Here is a 19852-nt window from a genome sequence, read left to right as displayed (position 1 = left end):
CAGCAGCTCGGGATTGTTTAGAGCAGCATACTGTCTTATCATACACTATAGTTTTATGTTATCCTTGGATTATGAAAGGAAAACTGCCGTCACAACACGAGCATACATTTACACCGGTAATAAGAAGAGAAATATATTAAAGGGAAAGTGTCACCTAAATTTTCTTTTACTGATTAGAGTCAGATACTAAAAATTGTTATTTTATTCTAATCTGTTTCTATTGTCTGGCTTTCATTTTTTTTAATTCACTATTTTGTACATTGTTATCGGGATTGCCATATTGCCTGGACTGTTCTTAACAGCATTTAGTGACACACTTTACCGCAAGCCTCATGGACATAGACGACAATAGACAGATTCTGTCCCCTTTAGATGAATGTGAAGCATTACTGAGCGCAGTCTGTGACCTGTGAAGTGGTCATTCCACAGGAAGCTGCTATTGTCTCCTCTATCTGCCGGTGTCACATGATGCTGCAATGTTGCACATATCGCTTTACAGCAGCCTCCTCTTATCTCTACAGATGGAATAGTAAGTCTCAGCTTAGTTTTATCTCCAGTGGTGAGAGTGCAATGGAAGATCCCAGGATTATTTTATAATATAGATAAAAAAAATGGAAAACTAGAAAAAATAGCACCCAATATTCTTAAAATATATGTTTAACATAAAAACATTATATATACAATAAGTCATTTGGTCTTACGTATCTCATTTTTATCTTGAGTTCCACTGAAGTAAATGGAGCTTAAAGGGGTTATCCAGCGCTAGAAAAGCATGGCCACTTTCCCCCCTACTGTTGTCTCCAGTTCAGGTGCGGTTTGCAGTTAAGCTCCATTTACTTCAATGGAACTGAGTTTCAAAACCCCACCCAAACTGGAGACAACAGTAGGGGGAAAGTGGCCATGTTTTTGTAGCGCTGGATAACCCCTTTAATTGTAAACCACACCTGAACTGGAGACAAGAGAGGGGGAAAAGTGGCCATGTTTTTGTAGCGCTGGATTACCCCTTTAACTGTATTGAATCGGCAGCTGTAGACTGTTCTCAGTCCTAAAGTGCGTAATGCTGCTATCTGTATAAAGTAATTTAGTAAAGGGGAATAAAAATAACGAAAGATGCGGATATTACAAAAAATTACTCCGCCTGTGATATATTCTCACATTAAAATTTATATAAAGTTTATGAAAATAAGAAACTTGAAAAATCATTCCCCGTTCCCTCACAAATCCTTCATGTAAAATTATCCTCAGTGTTAAAAATTGACCAGTTATAAGAATTACTTAAAGGGGTAGCTGCATCCAAGCTTACGCCAAATAGAGAGGTGGCATGCTTGACTGTTTTTGTAATAACCATAGACCTTCGATGTACAGGGTGTTTTCTATTCCTTTCTGGTTGCAGTCAGCACTCGCCAACAGGTCCCTGGTTAGGACTTGCACATACCTGTGGGTATGCTATATGTATCTAAGATGGGAAAATCCCTTCAAATTAGGAGTTGAACACTAAGTATTACCAGTATTACCCCTTTTAGTAGTCTCTTTAGTCAGAGTTATATGGTTGGTCACATGTTTGAGCAATTTCCAATTGTTTGTGAAACAATGAAGCCAGAACCCTTTGTTTTGTAAATACAATTATTTGACCTCATGTAAATATGTTCTGTTCTTTCCCGCCAGCAGTTGAGAAATGATCTCCAGTGCCTACCACCATCCGTGCAACACAGAACCTACAACGAGATCCGTCTCCTAGAAGAGAAAAGCCGCTCATTCAAATCTGATGTCACTTCAGTATCTCCAGAAAAGGTGCAGTGGAGCTTTCTAGTAAGTTTCCTATTCTTCTGGTTAACTAGCTGGTTTATTCCTATCTTTGGTTTGGGGCTTAAAGGAGAAGTCCAGTGTCTGTTTTTTTTGTTTGTTTTTTTCCCAAAAGAGCTGGGGAGGAGGTGGCTGAACATAACATGCACCTACCTCCCTGGCTCCAGCGCTGGGGTCTGCGTTCCTACGCGCCGGTTCCCAGTCCCCAGGCCACTTCCTGGACTGAGCGGGGACCCGGGTTGTGACTTGTCAGGCCCGCTCAGCCAGTTATGACCCTGGTCCCGGCTCAGACCAGGAAGCAGCTGGGGGACCAAAAACTGGAACGGAGGACAGCAGACCCCAGCGCTGTAGCCGAGGATGTAGGTGCATATTGTTATATTTAGCCACCTCCTTCCCGGCTCTTTTGATAAAAAAAAAACAACAAAAAACAAAACAAAAGACAGGCATCGGACTTCTCCTTTAGTTCTAACTTTGTAAGAGCGGCTTCTCTTTTGGATGACATTAACTATGCAGTTGCAAATGAACAGAATAAGGGGTCATTCACACGTTCCATGACGTACAGACCCTATGGAGCGTGAAGCTTTGCAGTGGAATAACAGACCTCCCGGCATCTTGTATCAGTATGATGCCGGGAGACCCGAAAGTGTTAAGATCTGACACAGCTGTGCGGCTGTGTCCTGTAATCTCGAGTTATAGCCAGGTATGGCAAGTCAACCAATCTGACTGATGAGCTCTATAGACTGTAATGGATATTGTCAGATGAGGCAGCCAGCCTTGGAGTAAAGGATGATGATAGGGAGGGCAGGATTTGGGAACTTCCTAGTTTAGTGTTGTATGTGCGCTCTTTTGTGTAGCTATGTGTTGTGACATTGAAAAAAAAGCATAAACCACAACCCTTGCATTAATTAAAGGGGCTTTTTTTTAGGTGAGGAGCTTCTCCTATAGGTTCCCCTTGCTTAATAATAAAGGCATTTTTCATAATGAAGCTTCCTAACTGTATTCTGTATAGGTAGCATTAGTAGTGTAGTCCATGTATAATGTGAACATGGAAGAAGTTGAATTTGTCCTCATCACGTGAAGATATTCTAATACCATCTATGTTTCCATTGTACAATAATGATGACACTGAGTATACATCAAGACAGGCTGTAATAGTCAGTGTTAAAAAGTGTCTGTCGTTATAACTTTTAAAATCTAAATCAACAGTAGGTGTGATATAAAGCAAGTTTGCAATTTACAATATTTCTGTTGTTATCATGCTGTAAAACAAAGCTTAACTTACCAGAAATCCAGGTCCAGTCTCCTGCAGGCAGATTTTCTGACTTGTGCTGACATAGGGTGCCTTCACACGGAACGGATCCGCAGCGGATCTCACACTGCGGTTTTGCAGAGAAATCCGCTGTGGATCCATGTAGTGTGAAGGTCTATGAGTTACATATCCGCAGCGGCATTTTCATTCCACTTCGGATATGTGACCCGGCCACTTTAACATCACCCCCCCCCCCATGGCAATAACAGGAGGCCCAGATTAGGAGAATTTCACATTTATAAACCAGTCTCTGTGTATTTATGGATCTGCCAGGCAGCAACAAGGAATATTTATCACACAGTACACACTTGTGTACTCTCAGAACACCTCCACAGTTACACTGTTTTCTACATAATATTATTATATTACAGAGTTGCCGTCTCTTCTTAACGTCTCTACGTAAATTGTAGACTTCACTGTCTACCAATAATAATTTACCTAATTTACCGTAAAACATTGTTTTTGGATGTTTTTGGCTACCCAACTGTCAGGGGACTCTTTTTCTCGAGGTCTTCCAGAAAATGTTGTTGCCATGAAGGCTAAAATATGAAAACGTAATTAATATAATCCACGTTCAATTTTCCTCATCTTCTGCGGCTGCCCGGTGATCTTTACATTGTCCGGGTGACTCATAGAAGAGAGAGGTGGTCTGCTGCCACCGTTCCTATTGCACACAGCAATGGCTAGCCGACCGTCGCTATCGTTATCGTGATGTTGGTTCATGTTTTAAAACAATAATTAGCCGACATTGTGCATGTCAGCTGAATGTTGCCTTTCAGCTATTACACAAAGCGATTATCATCCGGAACGGCCAGTAATCGTCCGAGTATGGCCCATAATCGTTTTGTATAATAGTACGCTTAGTTTTTGGCGCAGGAGACGCCAAAGAAGAAGACATGTCTCTTACCTTCATTCTCTGTGGCGTTCTGATGCAGTTATTCGTTTGCTCCCCACCCCCATAGCGCCGATCCGCCCCGGCTGGCCTTACCCTTTCTAATGATAATCAATGGACCTGCCCATATCGTCAATATGTGGGCAGGGCAGTGCTCCTAATGGCCTTACTGGATTGTGGAGCAAACGACTAACCTCACCAGAACAGCGCAGAGGATGAAGGTAAGAGACATACCTTCATCCTCAGTGTCTCCTGCACAATAGGGACATATCAGAAGGTTAGCTTCATCTTATCTGCTGATAGTTCCCCTTTAAAGGGCTGATGGCTGGGGCTGGCCCCGGCTACCATGCACTGCACATACCATGCAGACAGTTTCCGGATGCACAGCCGGATCTGTTAGGAATTCCATATGCCCCCATAGGGTTCTATGGGGCATCCGTGCCGGAATTCTAGACAATTATAGGACACGTCTAATAATTTTGCACCTATTTTCCAGCGCGGACACCTTTCAGAAAAAAAAATCAGAAAAGTCAGAAAATCTACCCGGATTTCTTATCAGGATTTTCCTGACATGTGATTCAATGGAACTGAACAATAACACATGAAACTTACAAGGAAGTGAATAGGTTTTATAGTCACTTTAAGAAGTTTGTTTTTCTCTTAGAAGTCTTTGAAATACAGCCGATCAGCCCCTTGACCTGAATTACTATATGCCTGTAAGCAAAGAACCTCATGGCAAACCTGATTAAGTCATTAAATGTCAGACCAGCAGGGCCCGTAAATGAATTCCTAATCTGAAGGCCCAATCTACACAATGAAATTTCCGCCAGGAGGTCTGCTCTGTACGAGAAAAAAAGAAGCAATTACATTCCCTAACTGAATAGACTCTAATATGGCCCTATACTGGCTGACCAGCATTGTCTACATCAAATTAATCTCATTAATGAGGGCCATTTGATTTGGCTACAGACATGTCCCCTAATTTATTGGAGTCTCGTGTATTAAATAGAATTCACCATGGTAGAGGTAGTAAGGCTTCCCTGATCCTTTTTGTTCAGCACTAGAGGTACTGGACAGCTCCCGCCAAGTCGAGACTTTCACCGCATACAAAATTCATAAATCATACACTGCCCTCAGCCCCGAACAATGGACTTTATCCCCCGCATTACCAAGGAGTTGCACAACTGTATCAGAAACCTGAGCGAGAGAGCAGAATTAATGATTTCAGCACTGAAGTCTCTAAAGAGAACTGGAAAACATGCACTGCTGGTAGATCGCGAGGTCTGGAGGTGGCCGCCACTGACATAAATCATTAGGAAAAGGCCAATTGCAAAGATAAACAACATATTAAAGGGAAACATCTAACCCACCAATATCTCACTATATATAGTACACAGGACGCTAAAGATGAAGGTAGGTAGGTTTCTTAACTTCATCCTCTGCATCCTCCTAGTTTTTGTGCAGTTTGTACAGTAACACTTTGGTATTCTAACAAAATTTCCCCCCGAAGTTTTGTTCAGTGCTCAAACATTGTTCTGTATCCAAACAAAATCAGGGGGGATACCCGACAGCTGAACTATTGGTCAGATGACGGTAATTGAGGTGTTCGGACTCCAAGGCTCACAGGAGCGGGGATTCCTGTCATAATGACGGAAATCCCTGCACTAAACTGTGCAGAAGCTCAGGTCACCCCTAATTATTATTATTATTACTATTTATTTATAAAACCCCCTTGATTCCAGAGTGCTATTCAGGCGATAAGGGTTAAAGAGAACCAATCACGGCCGATTATTATTATTATTTTTTTTTAATTCCTCCATTTAATTAAATTTTCTTTTTAAACAATTTTTGTAAATACAATTTATTAATTTTGCAGCCCCGTTTTTGATTTATTAAAATTTTCCTTCACTGTCACGCACTGGCTGTTTTTAAAACAGTCGGCACTTGACTGGAAACTCCCGGCATGCACAACGGCGGGAAGGGCTCCCATGTCAATACAGCGCGATATCCCTGTGTATGTCTGCTGTCCTAACTGACCCTATTAGTTTATTCCTGAAGATACAGACTGCCTTTGCAGTCTGTATCTCATACTTTACCTAATCTTTTCTAGCGGTGTAGTGTGGCCGGATTCAGCCATCTTTATGACGTCACTGCAAAGGCGATCTGTATCTTCAGGAATAGACTTAGGGGGAGATATGCTTCTATAACAGGGACGGTTAAATTCAGATGATCTGAGCGGGACCGTAGACGCAGCCTCACTGCAGCTGCGCCGCCGAGCAGGTACTGTATGCTCTCGGCGGTGGGCTGCAGGATTCGGCCGGGTATGGGGGATGCGGGCGGCGGCGGGCTGCTGGATGTGGATGGGGATGGGGGGGATGCAGCCGGGGATGCGGGATGGGGGATGCGGCGGTGGGGCTGCGGACAGCGGGGGGTTAAAGCACATATTCACACATGTCAATCCCGCTGCGAGTATGTGCTATCATAGGGGTGAATGATACTGGATCCGCAGCTGATCTCGCTGCGAATCCGCAGGAGTGAGATCCACTGCGGGTCCGGTAGGTGTGAAGGCACCCTTAACTTTTATGAATAGACTTTTATGGTTGACATTTCTATCAGCAAAGACTTCAGATTGTGAAGCAGTAAACATCTAAAGTTCGCCAGGCTTAACAGAACCACAGTGGAATGAGTGATGGCAAGTGACCCAGTCGCTTTGTCCTGTCTTGACCTTGTGTGCAGTTTATCAATCACGAGATCAACACAGCAGCGAAGTGTCACTGTGGCCGGCAGTCGTATCTCATGTGAAACGCGGCTCCTACTCTGTCCTCAGCCTCTAAACTTGAATTGCAGGGTAGTATAACCTTATGTGCCTTCTATTATAATAATTATAAAAATATCAGCATCCACTATAATGTTACAAAAGTTACAAAATAATGTAAAATGTTACAAAGGATGGTAAATAAAATGACTGCAAGACTAAAGAATCTAAAGAGAATCTATATTCTAATCACATTCTTGTATGTCTGTAGTCTTTGACACTATGGAGGAGATTTATCAAGCAGCCTATGGGTCCTTTTACACGGACCGACATGGGGCAGGGGAAGAGCCCAAATGAGTACCGATCAGTGCTCATTTGCAGTGCCTTTACACGGCACAATTAATTAAGGGGCCGGGCCACACAAACAATCCTTGTATTGTTCGTGCAGCCATAGTAACTGACAGCACAGATATGCGTATATTCGTGCTGTCACTTTCCAGATCACACATGCAGTGCATACTTACCATCAGCACTGCTGTGTGATCCAGCACTGTCAGCTCCTGTCTTGCTACCGCTGTAACTAACAGGTCGCTGCCTCACCTCCTCCAGAATGATTGACAGCTGAAGGAGGCAGGGTGGCAGCCTGAAGACACATTGGTGGCGGCAAAGCAGGAGCTGACAGTGCCGGATCACACAGCAGTGCTGATGGTAAGTATGCACTGCATGTGTGATCTGGAAACTGAATGTATGCACATCCAAGCTGTCAGTTTCCCTTTGGTATTGGCTGCACGACCCCCAGTTTATACAGGACGATAGTAATAGTTATCGGCCACAGGAACATTTTTTGTAACGCTTTCCCTATATATTGTTGTTATTTTATATCTTAAACAATTATGTGCAGACATTTTGAACCCCCTGTACTAAAATTTTGATCTAAAAGGTTCCTAATATTATGTAGTATAATATCAGCCCACAAGTCACCAGAATATTAGGTGAGAGAGAGGCGCACTGCTCTATGCTACAGCTACCCAAAAGAAACAATGCTTAGAGGGGTTTTAAAACATTGGGGTCAAATTCTCCGTGATGCTAAAAGAAAACAACAAAAAACATATATGTAATATACTGGCTGGCTATTTTGTGCACCCTTCCCTTGGATCTGGGACCAGTCTCATTTCTCATACCTTGTTGTCATAGTGGCACAGTTGTGCCATGGAGAAGTGACTACTACAGATGAGCGCAATTTGAGCATGAGCCTGATCATTTAGCATGTATTGTGAAGTTTTGCTCGTTTTTTGCTGGATACATTGTGGAGTTGTGCTTGTTTTTTTGCTGGATACATTGTGGAGTTGTACCCATATTTTGCTGGATACAATGTGGAGCTGTGCCCATGTTTTGCTGCATGCATCATGGAGTTGTCCCCATATTTTGCTGGATGCATTGTGGAGTTGTGCCCATCCTTTGATATCCAGAAGAAGTATTGTGGAGTTGTGCCCATCTTTTGCTGGATACATTGTGGAGTTGTGCCCATCTTTTGCTGGATACATTGTGGAGTTGTAACCACCTTTTGCTGGATACATTGTGGAGTTGTGCCCATCCATTGATGTCCGGTTGTGCTCATCTCTAACAGTGCCTATATAATCATAAATTCTCGATAGTGACATCTGCAAAGGCTTTTTTTTCACATTATGATTTTGTAATACTTTTTTGAAGAGATTGTCCAGTTTTCAAAATCCATTTTCACATACCCTATAAGTACACAATGGGGGAGAGTTACAAACCTCCGCCCATGGCTACGCCACCGAGAGAGCGCAGATAGTTAAATTCTCGGTGGCATATGCCTGCCATATCCCCCACTAGCCTAATGGGAGAGCAGAGGAGCGTGGGAAGGTGGGGAGGAGGTTAGGCCTACTCCTGGGCCTGATTTACTATGGTTTACACCTGCTTGCTGGCATAAGTTATGGCAGAAATCTACTCCTGCTAAGGAGCCCACAGTACGTAGGCCCAGGTCAGGCACGAGTCTTAGTGAGTCCGGCGGAGTAATGGGGGACAGGGCCTAAAACTGGCATACTCATACACTGGTCTTCATAAATGTCCCCCAATAAGTTAGTGGTGGTCCCTTGTTTAGAACCATCATCTCTTAGCCAAGTGGAAAGAGAGAGCGTCACTCCATCTGGAGGACCTGTTCTGTGCAGTATTACACCGCCAACCCCAACTGCCAACTTGTCTGCTTACTTCCAGAAACAGCACGACTCTTGTCCTCAGTTAAAGTGGAAGGAACTGAATTGTAATACCACGCACAACCTGCCGACTGGGGTGGCGCTGTTTTTGAAAGAAAATTGCTTCCCCCCCCCCCCCCTTATTCTGAATAACCCCTTTAATTTCTCCTGTTCTGGTGCTACAGGGAAATTGAACCCTTCCAGGTTTACCCACAGATTATAACAAAGAGTTACCTTATCATATACAGCCTATATGTAGATATACAGCTAGATCTACCAATAGTTTCCTTCCATAACTTGCCTGTCATGTGTATAAGCCCAGAAGAAAAAGATAGACCAGGAAAAGGAAGAAATCTCTCTTGGATCAATTATTAATTTAGTGAATTCATTACCTTCTTAAACAAAACTGGGAGCATTGTTGATGTTTTTCTGCCGGCTCTATTATTCATGCCTGGCTGGATGCTCGCTTATTGTTAGTAATTCATATCTTCTATAGATGAAGGATGGAACATTGGAGATTCATGGAGTCTTATTAACTGGGTAATGAGTTTAGACTTTTCGGTGGAGTTGAAACATTTTTAAATCCATATACATCAATGGAACGAAATTGGTGAAGATAAAGGGACCTACAGTGTATTTGTAATGGTTTATTATAGGCTGCAAAAAACGACATTGTTTTATATCAAATAATTCTCAGACATGGTAGCACATCCATATACTTATCACTGATCTCAGCACTATATACTACTAACATCTGGAGTTAGTTATAGCTTTATCAACGTGCATAAGCCCACACATTGCGTCAAGGTTCCTGATTCGTGTGGGTCCCTAACCAAAAAAAAGGACAGCCCTATGTGGCAACCACTATTGCAACAACAACAGTGGCAGAGGGAGGGGCGAGCCGGCGCCTAGCAGTTCCAATGCTGCCAGACATAGCCCCCCTGGGCTCTGGGTCACCCCACCCCTAGACACAGCATCGCCACAGCAATGGCCGCCAATGGAACCACACCACACAGAGCTAAAACAGAATGGAATAAACCTGAAGCCCCTATTACACGGGCCGATGCAGAGGAGCAAACGAGCGATGTCACCTCTCACTTGCTTCTCCTTCCCCACTTGCTGCTAGTACTATTACATGCATCGGCAGCAAGCAGGTAAGAGCCGGGGTAATGCGGGGAGCTGCGGGGGGGATGCCCATAGAAGATAGCAGCAGTCTGCTGCCGCCGCTCCTATTCCACGGAGCCACAACAGCAGATCGTTGCTATCTTAGTCATTTGTCTTTCAACATGTTGAAAGACAACAACAGACAACCATCAGCCAACATCGTTCATGTCAGCTGGTCGTTGTCTTCTATTACATGAGACGATTATCGGCCGTGATGGCCGATAATCGTTTTGTGTAGTAGGGCCTTTACCTTGTGCTTTCAGCCAGGAGGCTGAAGGAAGCCCGATGTAGGTGCTATGAAGGAGATTTATCAAACATGGTGTAAAGTGAAACTGGCTTAGTTGCCCCTAGCAACCAATCAGATTCCACCTTACATTCCTCACAGACTATTTGAAAAATGAAAGGTGGAATCTGATTGGTTGCCGGGGGCAACTAAGACAATCCTACTTTACACCAGTTTGATAAATCTCCCCCTATATATGTATTCTAATTAGAACCACCTAGGTGGGGGCGGAGTGCGAGACCAAGGAGAAAAACTAAAAGAGAGGGCAGAATATATCAAATAATTCTCTGGAGAAAAAACAGACATGGTTGCACATATATATACTTATCACTAGAGATGAGCAAACCTCGAGCGTGCTAGAGTCCATCCGAACCCGAACTTTCGGCATTTGATTAGCGGTGGCTGCTGAACTTGGATAAAGCCCTAAGGCTATGTGGAAATCATGGATATAGTCATTGGCTGTATCCACGTTTTCCAGACAACATTAGAGCTTTATCCAAGTTCAGCAGCCCCCGCTAATCAAATGCCGAACGTTCGGGTTCGAATGGACTCGAACCTAAACTCTGTTCGCTCATCTCTACTTATCACTGATTGCTCTGCTTCTCAGCGCTATATATTACTAACATCAGGAGTTAGTCAAATTTTAACCAAAGTAAATAACATCAGGAGTTAGTCAAATTTTAACCAAAGTTAGTAGTATATAGTGCTGAGAAGCAGAGTGATCAGTGATAAGTATATGGATGTGCTACCATGTCTGTTTTTTTTTTTCCAGAGAACTACATTATTTTATATGTATGTGCTCATCATACAAATAAATATATACCATACATTTTTTTTATGTATGGTCCTGTCTCTTAGCTAACAGCTTACTTGCTATTGCCTTTATACACTGATCAGTTACAACAATAACCCCCCCCCCATGTCCCCTTATAATGTAGATGCTTTTATTCAAAATGCATATAGTCCTCTTAAAGGGGTATTCCCATCTTAGGATCTATTTACATCCCTTTGCTCTCATTTCCAGTTTTCTGTTCTGTCATTGGAAAAGATAACCCCAAAACTTCTGATCTGTGGCATAGTCACTGTCTGTGTCTGGTGGATCTTACTGACTTATAATGGGGTCCAGCAGTGTTTACTTCCTTTATTCTCAGGGTTAGTGGTGGTCCTAGAAGTTAGACCTCCATCAGACGTAAAATCATGACTAATCCTAGCTATATACCATCACTTTAAAAGATGGGAATCACTGTTTACTGCATTTCCCTCATCCACATACAACTAGAGATGAGCGAACCTGGAGCGTGCTGGAGTCCATCTGAACCAGAACTTTCGGCATTTGATTAGCGGTGGCTGCTGAAGTTGGATAAAGCCCTAAGGCTATGTGGAAATCATGGATATAGTCATTGGCTGTATCCATGTTTTCCAGACAACCTTAGAGCTTTATCCAACTTCAGCAGCCCCAGCTAATCAAATGCCGAACGATCGGGTTCATATGGACTCGAGCATGCTTGAGGTTCGCTCATCTCTACATATAATGTGTATGTTCTGTAATTTCATGTCTGGTGTCATACATATGTGGTTCTCTATTGTATCAGTATATATTGTATTGTATGTCACATGAAAACCCTGCAGTATAGCAAATGCTATAGTAGAAAATATGTCCCATGTTTTTCTGCCTATTGTTCCTATTGCTTCTACTTCATTATAAGACGCAGATCTGCTTGCCTAAGAAACATACATCTTTTATGTGAATTCAGTGGTGGAAAATCTCTGCGTAAATGCTGTAAAGCCTTGAGGAATGCAGCAATCGGCAGATTTAAAGAGACAAAACACTTTTTATAAACTGCCCCCTATGGATGATTCTGTAAGAACCTGAGATAGTAAAAGAGAAACAGATCGCTGATCTCAGGGAGACCAGCCAAACGATAAAACTGCCGGCTGCTAGTAAAAGCGCTCAATGCAGTGAAATCCTAGGTGCATTGCCCCCTGGGAAACTTGAATATGCAAAAGAAGAGCCCTAGAGCCTCATTGAAGAGTCTTAAAACACAGGACTAGCCAGTTATCTCTCCGGGAAGGACCCAGCCAAGAGGCAGCTCCTGTAAGAAAACCACCATATTAAGTGGCCCTTTAAGTCAATGTAATGACAAGGGAAAAACCAAGGCCAGGTATCCATCCACATACAGCTGTTTCGGGGTGTTGCCCCTCATCAGTGTGGAGCAGGATTGAGAGCCATAAGAGAAACAGATCACTGAAATAGTGGATCCACTGGCCCACCGTAAGCGATGGTATAAGTCGGACCCGTGAGCAGAGTCTAAAGGGGCCACTGGTCTTCACCAGAGCCCACCACAACACCCAGGCCGCTACCTCTAGCACGACTTGCTTGCGGAGGCGGCCAAGGTGTAGCGTAGGATGGACTTGTAGTCAAGGACAATTAGGAAGGTCAGGACTGCCGACAGGCAAAGTAAAGAGATGGCAGTGAAGAGGTCTGTTATACGGACGGGAAACGAGCTTTAAAGAGCGCTTTTTCAATAGGCTATGGGCACTAAAGATCAGGCAGGGAAGACAGAAAGAGATAAGAATATATATAGGGTCAGCGACCGGCAATACCCAATTACTAGTACTCCGGCCCTATAGATTTTCAGCGACGCACCTTAGGAGGTGGGCATGCACATGCCGGTTGGGAGATGCATAGCAGGGAGCGAGGAGAGGTGAGTGACGACATACAGGACACAATGTCACCCACAGGTGACAGGGCGGGAGAGCTGAGGACATGGGCACTACGTCATTTGGAATCAAGGGACTAAAAAATGGTGTAGGAACATAACCTAAGGCTGTTTTCATGGTGTGCTATGGAGATATATGTCTTGTGAAATCTATTATATATACACGCCCATGTTAAAAAAAATAAAAAACAGCCAAAAATTCTAATGAGAATTGATCCAATCCAGTGAATGCAACATGTGAAGAAACCTCTGTGGACCGGTCTATGGGAAGCTTACTGTTAGTCACCATCTGCTGCTTTGACCACAGATGGTTCAAGGGAATTAAAAAGTTATTGATTGACTCTTTATTCTTTCCTGGACCACCTGGACCACCCATCGTGTCATGGACCTTAAGCTGAATTTTAACAATTGGAAAGTACAGTATGAGCACTAGCATATGTTTTGTTCTCAGGAGCCTAGTGCAAACTCTATGACAGGGCCCCTAAACCTGCCATGGGACGCTTATAATACTGATGTCTTCTTATACGTTAGTCTTTGGTACAACTATTACTTCTGTAGCCCCTATAGCAAAGCTCTGTTTTATTTAAGGTAAGCTCTAATTTAGTTCTAATTTATGGGCCTTATTACACAGCTTGATGTATATGGAAAATAATAAACACTATACTTACCTGTCCATGCTCCCCGGTGTCCTCATTCCTGTTCCTCATTCAACGCAGCCACCGCTGGCACGTCTGAAGCCGTCTTTGTAGTGAAAGGGTGTTCAGTTAATGACTGGCCAAGATGAGAAAGTACTGTGGTTGCTGATTGGCGGAGCGACCTGTCACTGGAAGCTTCTGACATGCCAGCAATGGTTGAGATGAGCCAGGAAAAGGTGGACAACGGGGAGCGTGGACAGGTAAGTATAGTGTTTATTATTTTCTATATACTTTTCTCAGCCGCCGACAGTGTACCTCCTATTACACATAGCGATGCACGGTAGGCAGTTGCTGATTTTGCCATGTAATTGTTTGCCGAAATCATCATTTTGCCACAGCCTTTTCAGTGGATTCTTGGATGATAAACAGTCTATATGTATTTGGTGACAACATCGTCCTGTGTAAATCTAAGGTGTGCTCAAGTGTTTAAAAAAAAAGAAATGAGCAAAACTTGGTCTCGTCTGAACCAGAGTGTGCGGCATTTGATTACTAGTGGCTGAAGAAGTTGCATGCAGCCCAAGGGAGTCCTGGAAAACATGAATAAAGCCTATTGCTTGGCTGTATCCATGTTTTTCAGGTATCCTTAGGACTGCATCCAACTTCTGCAGCCACTAGTAATCAAACGCCGCACACTCTGGTTCAGACGAGACCAAACATGCCAGTTTGTTGTGTGTTGCTAAAACTTAAAAATTTCCCTGTTATTAACCATATGAATGCTGCCTATGTTAGGCTGGGTTCACACTGCATTTTTACTGTCTAATTACGTACATTAAAAGGAAATAAAAAGATGAAAAAGTGGAAGCTGCTGTGTGCCATACTGCTGAATCAGTTTTCCATTGACATTATAAGGCTATGTTTTTTAGGACAAGAGTGGCCGTTGTTAGCGAATAAAACTATGGGCGTTCTTGTCTTAATGGACTGTATTGAACTCTATGGGAACAGTGGCCGTTGTTCACACACAGTATTGAACAACACCGTTAATCGTTATGACCGCGGAAATAATCGACGTGTCAATTATTTTCGACTCCTAAAGTGCGAACAAAAGCCGCTGTTCACACTTTATTCACACAATGTATGGCCGTTCTGACGGCCGTACATTGCATAGAGTTCTATGGTGGTCCAAATAAAATAAAATGATATGCAGGAACATGTCAAACAGTGGCCTTTGTTTTTACTAAATTTGAACGTAGCCTAAAAAAAAAAAAAGACAGTTTTTTTTTTTACATACATAACCTTGTTGTTGATTTTTTTTTTTTTTTTTTATTTTAAAATTAAACATACAGAAAGAGTGAAAGGGATGGGGAAAATGCAGTGTGAACCCAGCCTTATATAACTTATGGGGCGTCTGCAGATCCTTCATGGACACGGAGAATGGTCAGCGTGTGGGGCGACAGTAGTCAGGCCGCGGCCAGTTCTTTCGGTGGGACGCCTCCTACCCGTGAGGGTTTTATAAGAGCTGCGCATTATCACGCAGAGATAAAATTATGCAAATTAAAGGGAAACTTGTAAAGTTTTGACACTTGAAATAAAGACGGCTTTGATGTTTGCTTACCGCCGCGAGCCATGCGAGACGCAAATGAGGCTCTAATTTAGGAGATAAAGGAGAAGCACACATGAAGGATTCGCTACGCTGAGGTTTTGTTTTATTTTACGGACATGTGCCTTTTGGTTTTAGAACAATTAAATGGAAAACGTCCGCTGTAGTCACAAAACTACAACTCCCACCATGCACCAAGACTTTAGGGCACAATGGGAGTTGTAGCTTAATGACAGCTAGAGGGCCGCAGGTTGGTGATCACTTATATAGGGCTGGTAGAAGTATATGGCGTTGCTGTTGGGAAACCGGATACAATTTCTATCTCTGCGGGTCCGGTTGTAAATGATCACATGTTATGCATGATAGCACCAGAAATAGAGGAGAAGATGTTCAGGGCAATCCTAGAAATCACTGGTTGCATTGGTATCATCAGTAATTTTTTTTTTTTTTTTAATTAGTATTTTGCTTCAATCTAAGTAGAGAGACTATAATACTTTGCCACTTTAGATCCAGTAAGGCTGGATTCACACTGCGTTTTTGCAGTCCGTTTAACATATCCATTTTTAAATGGTTACTTAACACTAGAAAACGGCGGCCGTTCTATTCAGCCTGGGCGGCATTGTATTGAAATTAATGCAATGTCGCTAGTTCCATGCACATGCCGCACTGACAATGGCCTTTGTTTGGTGCGCCAGTGCGCCAAAAGAATGATCATGTCAATTAATAATGGCCGGTGTTCCACGAACATTGGCTGTTTTAATCTTCCATGTGTACACGGATACAATGTGTTCATCCATGGTGTGTATGGAAATCATTGCTTAATTGGTTTCCATACACACCCTAAATAGACCCGCCCCCAGTACTTCATGCCGGCCCGTTGCTCGGGAATTGACCAGTGCCGTGCGTGGGAACCGGGAGGTGGTTCAAAAACAGGACTGGAGCACCAGTATCCGTACACCGGTGCAGCTCTGTTCATGTAAAAAAAAAGAAAAAACCTTCTGAGGGGTGCGTTCACACCTACAGGATCCGCAGCAGATCTGCAACAGATCCCCAGCAGATTTGATGGTGCAGATTTGATTCTGTGTTCAGTTATTTAAATGAAATCTGCTGCGGATCTGCTGCGGATTCGCAGCGGATCCGCAGCGGAAAATACACTGCGGATTCTGTAAGTGTGAACGTACGCTGAGTGATACATTTGCCCGATTCCACCCTAATGGTGCGTTTACACTGAGAGATTTATCTGACAGATTTTGGAAGCCAAAGCCAGAAATGGATTTGAAAAGAGGATGGATCACAGTCTTTCCTTTATGAACTGTTCTCTGTTTATAGTCCAGTCCTGGCTTTGGCTTCAAAAATCTTTCAGATAAATCTCTCTGTGTAAACGCACCGTTAGAAATGTTCTCGTAGAGATATGTAAGCAGGTTTTCTCAGCTCCAGCCCTTCCTGGCCACCAACAGGTCATGTTTGGAGGATATCCCATACAAAGAAGACCTGCGATAATACCTGATGCACTGACTATAATTATATCACCTATGAAATACTAAGGAAATCCTCAAAACATGACCTGTTGGTGGCAACTAGGACTAGAGTTGAGAAACACTAGGTTAGGGTATGTGCACACTACGGAATTTGGCGTAAATTTTTAAGTGGAGGTCACGAGGCAGTGTCCGCATGATGTTCTGCCTGTCCCATAGACTGAATGGATTTCTGAAGCTCAATCCGTTGTCCATGTCAATTTCACCGCAAGAACTCCGCTTGAAGTCTTCGCACGTATTCTGTAGTGTGAACATACCCTTAGAGAATATGGTCTGGCAGCAGCTTACCACTCTCCTTTGACGATAAATAGACATTTGCCTATGCTGAATGCTCATTTGTATGGGGACATGGGGAGAGGTAGCCGTTAGCTGAAGAAATGTTTGGGGGGGGGGCAGCTATTGAAGATGTACGGCGACCAGGATTACGCTGCTATACATTTCCCACATTGCAGGATAACAGATTGACAATGTTGTTGAGAGTTAAACGTAATCAAATAAGGAAATTGCCTGCGGATAGTGTAATAATGCACAATTTGTATCCATGGATTATTAAGCAGATTGATGGTGTACCCATAGGTGGAATGTAGAAGCGGCTTACCTCCAGCCATATTCTTCAGCTCTTTGACAGTTAAAGGAGCTGAAGATATTTTCATTCATTTACAGAGTAAAGATATTAACGCTTTGAGTGTTTCTGCCGTAAAAAATGGGATTTACATAAGAACTGTCATGCAGAAATACAGATCTGCATTGTGAATGTCTTCTGGAGCCTTACTGAACATTAGAGTCTATGCAGGAAGGCTGGAAGCAGCACAGAACATGCCGATCTAATCAGATGGTATTAGGGAGCTAGGAGCGGAGGCCGCATGGGGATGTCATGTGACTATCCACGGCCATTGGTTTCCTATACTTAGGATACAGATATTGAAGTTGCTTAATTTTTTTTAATTCAGTATATTATTTTATTTTAGTGCATCGGAGGGATGGAAAACCTAGATGACCCCCCCTGGCTTTCTAGGCCTGATAGTTTTGCAACAGACTGAGATTTCCTACCACTGGTGTACAGTATATAACCATCCATTAGGCCCTGTTTCCACTGAGCAAAACTAGCGGAATTCCGCGGCGGACAATTCCGCCTTCCTCTCATTATGGGAGTCTATGGGAGGTGCGCGCTCCTGCCCTGTCTGCGCTGAAGAATGAACATGTTCATTCTTCAGTGCGGACAGAGCAGGAGTGCGCACCTCCCATAGACTCCCATTGTCGCATTGGAATTGTCCGCCGCGGAATTCCACTAGTTTTGTTCAGTGGGAACGGGGCCTTAGACAACAAACTCACAGACCAAGCATGAATGACAAGTCATTCAAAAATGGGCGGCCAACTCAAGTTAGAGCTGTTGACATTCAGTCTATCGTCCCCATCCTCCTCTCCAAAAAAACAACAACATATGTCAGCTACTCCTTCCCAACTTTTTATAGCCACTAAACCTCTGTGTAGACCACTCCTTCTCCAGCTCTTCCACCTTACAAGTTCCAACCCCTTCCATCTCAACCGGGACATCTCTTTACTAAAGCCCCTATTACACGGGACGATTGTGAGGAGTGCCGACCTGTTGGATCAGCGCTCGCTTGCTCCTCGGTCCCCAATCACTGACGACACTATTACACGCCCCGACAGCAAGCGGGTCAGAGCGGGTGGGTTGTGGGAAGCTGCAGGAGGGGCTCCCTGGTTGATCTTTAGATTGTCTGGGGAGTCCATAGGAGATAGCGACAGCCAACAGACCATCATTATCGTTCAAAAATCTTTCAACATGTTGAAAGACAAGGATCAGCCGACGTCATGCATATCGTTGCCTGATCGTTGCCTTTTACCAGGAGCTACTACACTAAGCGATTATCTGCTGAATACGTCCGATAATCGCTTGGTGTTATAGGGTCTTTAGTGTTGAGACCACTTCTTCCTTCTGTCTTGCAGACAATTCTTTCCCTGGTTCTGCTTTGTTCCAAAGGACTATCTTCCCTCCTAAATCGGAAGACAGCTCCATCCTCAGTATGTAATAGAATATTTAGCCATTATTTTATTTAGCCATGCTTTTATTAGGCCATGTTTAGATGGCGTTTGAGACCGGCCGAGTCGCGGAACGGCCGGTCTCTGCAAAGATCGTTCCGGCCGCAGAGTTCTGATGCGGGCGCATCTGCGCGCGCCCGCATCAGTACGTCCCATAGCACACAATGAAGCAAGCGGCTGGAGCCGTGAACTGACAGGTCTTTCTGTGGCCGCAATTCACTAAATTGCGGCCGCAGAAAACTGACATGTCAGTTCTTTGCGGCCCCGCATGGGATCCCATCCAAAGCGTATACGATGTGTATACGCTCCGGCCGGGATCCCATAGAGCAACATGAGGCTAGTCTACTCATACTTTTACGCAGTGTGAACATAGCCTTATACTCCACATACCATACATATATATTATCCAGAATATACAGTATTATCCATGAGGGTTGAAGGCTTTGGAAATGTAGTTAGAGTATCAGTGGATTTCTGCAGGTACAATAGTTCTTCTTTCAACATGTAGTCATAGTCTTCATATATGTTCTGCACTGGTTCTTAAATAGGACCTCTTACCAAGACAATGCTGTCTAATCCATCACCATCCTGTTATACAGCAGGAAAAGCTGAGCAGATTGATTTATATCTTTGTGGGAAAATATTCAGTATAACTTGTAATACATTGATTGAAATCCCTGATCATTCTGCGATAAAGAGTCCAGTGGGCGGTGTCACTCAATGGACTGGACTCTTTAGCATGGAAACATCAGAGATTTCAGTCATACTGGATCTTTTCCCATAAAGTTATATATCAATCTGCTCAGCTCCTCCTGCTCTATAACATGATGCTGATAACTTAGCATGGAGACAGGTCCCTTTAACCATGAGTTTTATTTGGTA

General features: G+C 43.4%; 1 protein-coding gene across 18 annotated transcripts in view; it reads left to right on the top strand.

The window, feature by feature from the left end:
- The window catches only part of RIMBP2 (RIMS binding protein 2), a 312677-nt gene that overhangs the window by 122964 nt on the left and 169861 nt on the right, over window positions 1-19852 (top strand). For 14 of the 18 annotated variants that reach the window (XM_069960976.1, XM_069960980.1, XM_069960979.1 and 11 more), the window contains one exon: window positions 1666-1809. In XM_069960976.1, coding sequence (XP_069817077.1) covers window positions 1666-1809 — 144 coding nt within the window. Of the gene's footprint in view, window positions 1-1665; window positions 1810-10114; window positions 10130-19852 lie in introns of those variants that run through there. The other 4 variants (XM_069960983.1, XM_069960975.1, XM_069960992.1 and 1 more) reach the window with 2 other exon arrangements.

This window comes from Dendropsophus ebraccatus, chromosome 3, assembly GCF_027789765.1.
Source record: "Dendropsophus ebraccatus isolate aDenEbr1 chromosome 3, aDenEbr1.pat, whole genome shotgun sequence".
Lineage (NCBI taxonomy): Eukaryota > Metazoa > Chordata > Amphibia > Anura > Hylidae > Dendropsophus > Dendropsophus ebraccatus.
Note: the sequence above shows the minus strand (reverse complement) of the source record. Positions and strands in the feature narration are given on the sequence as shown.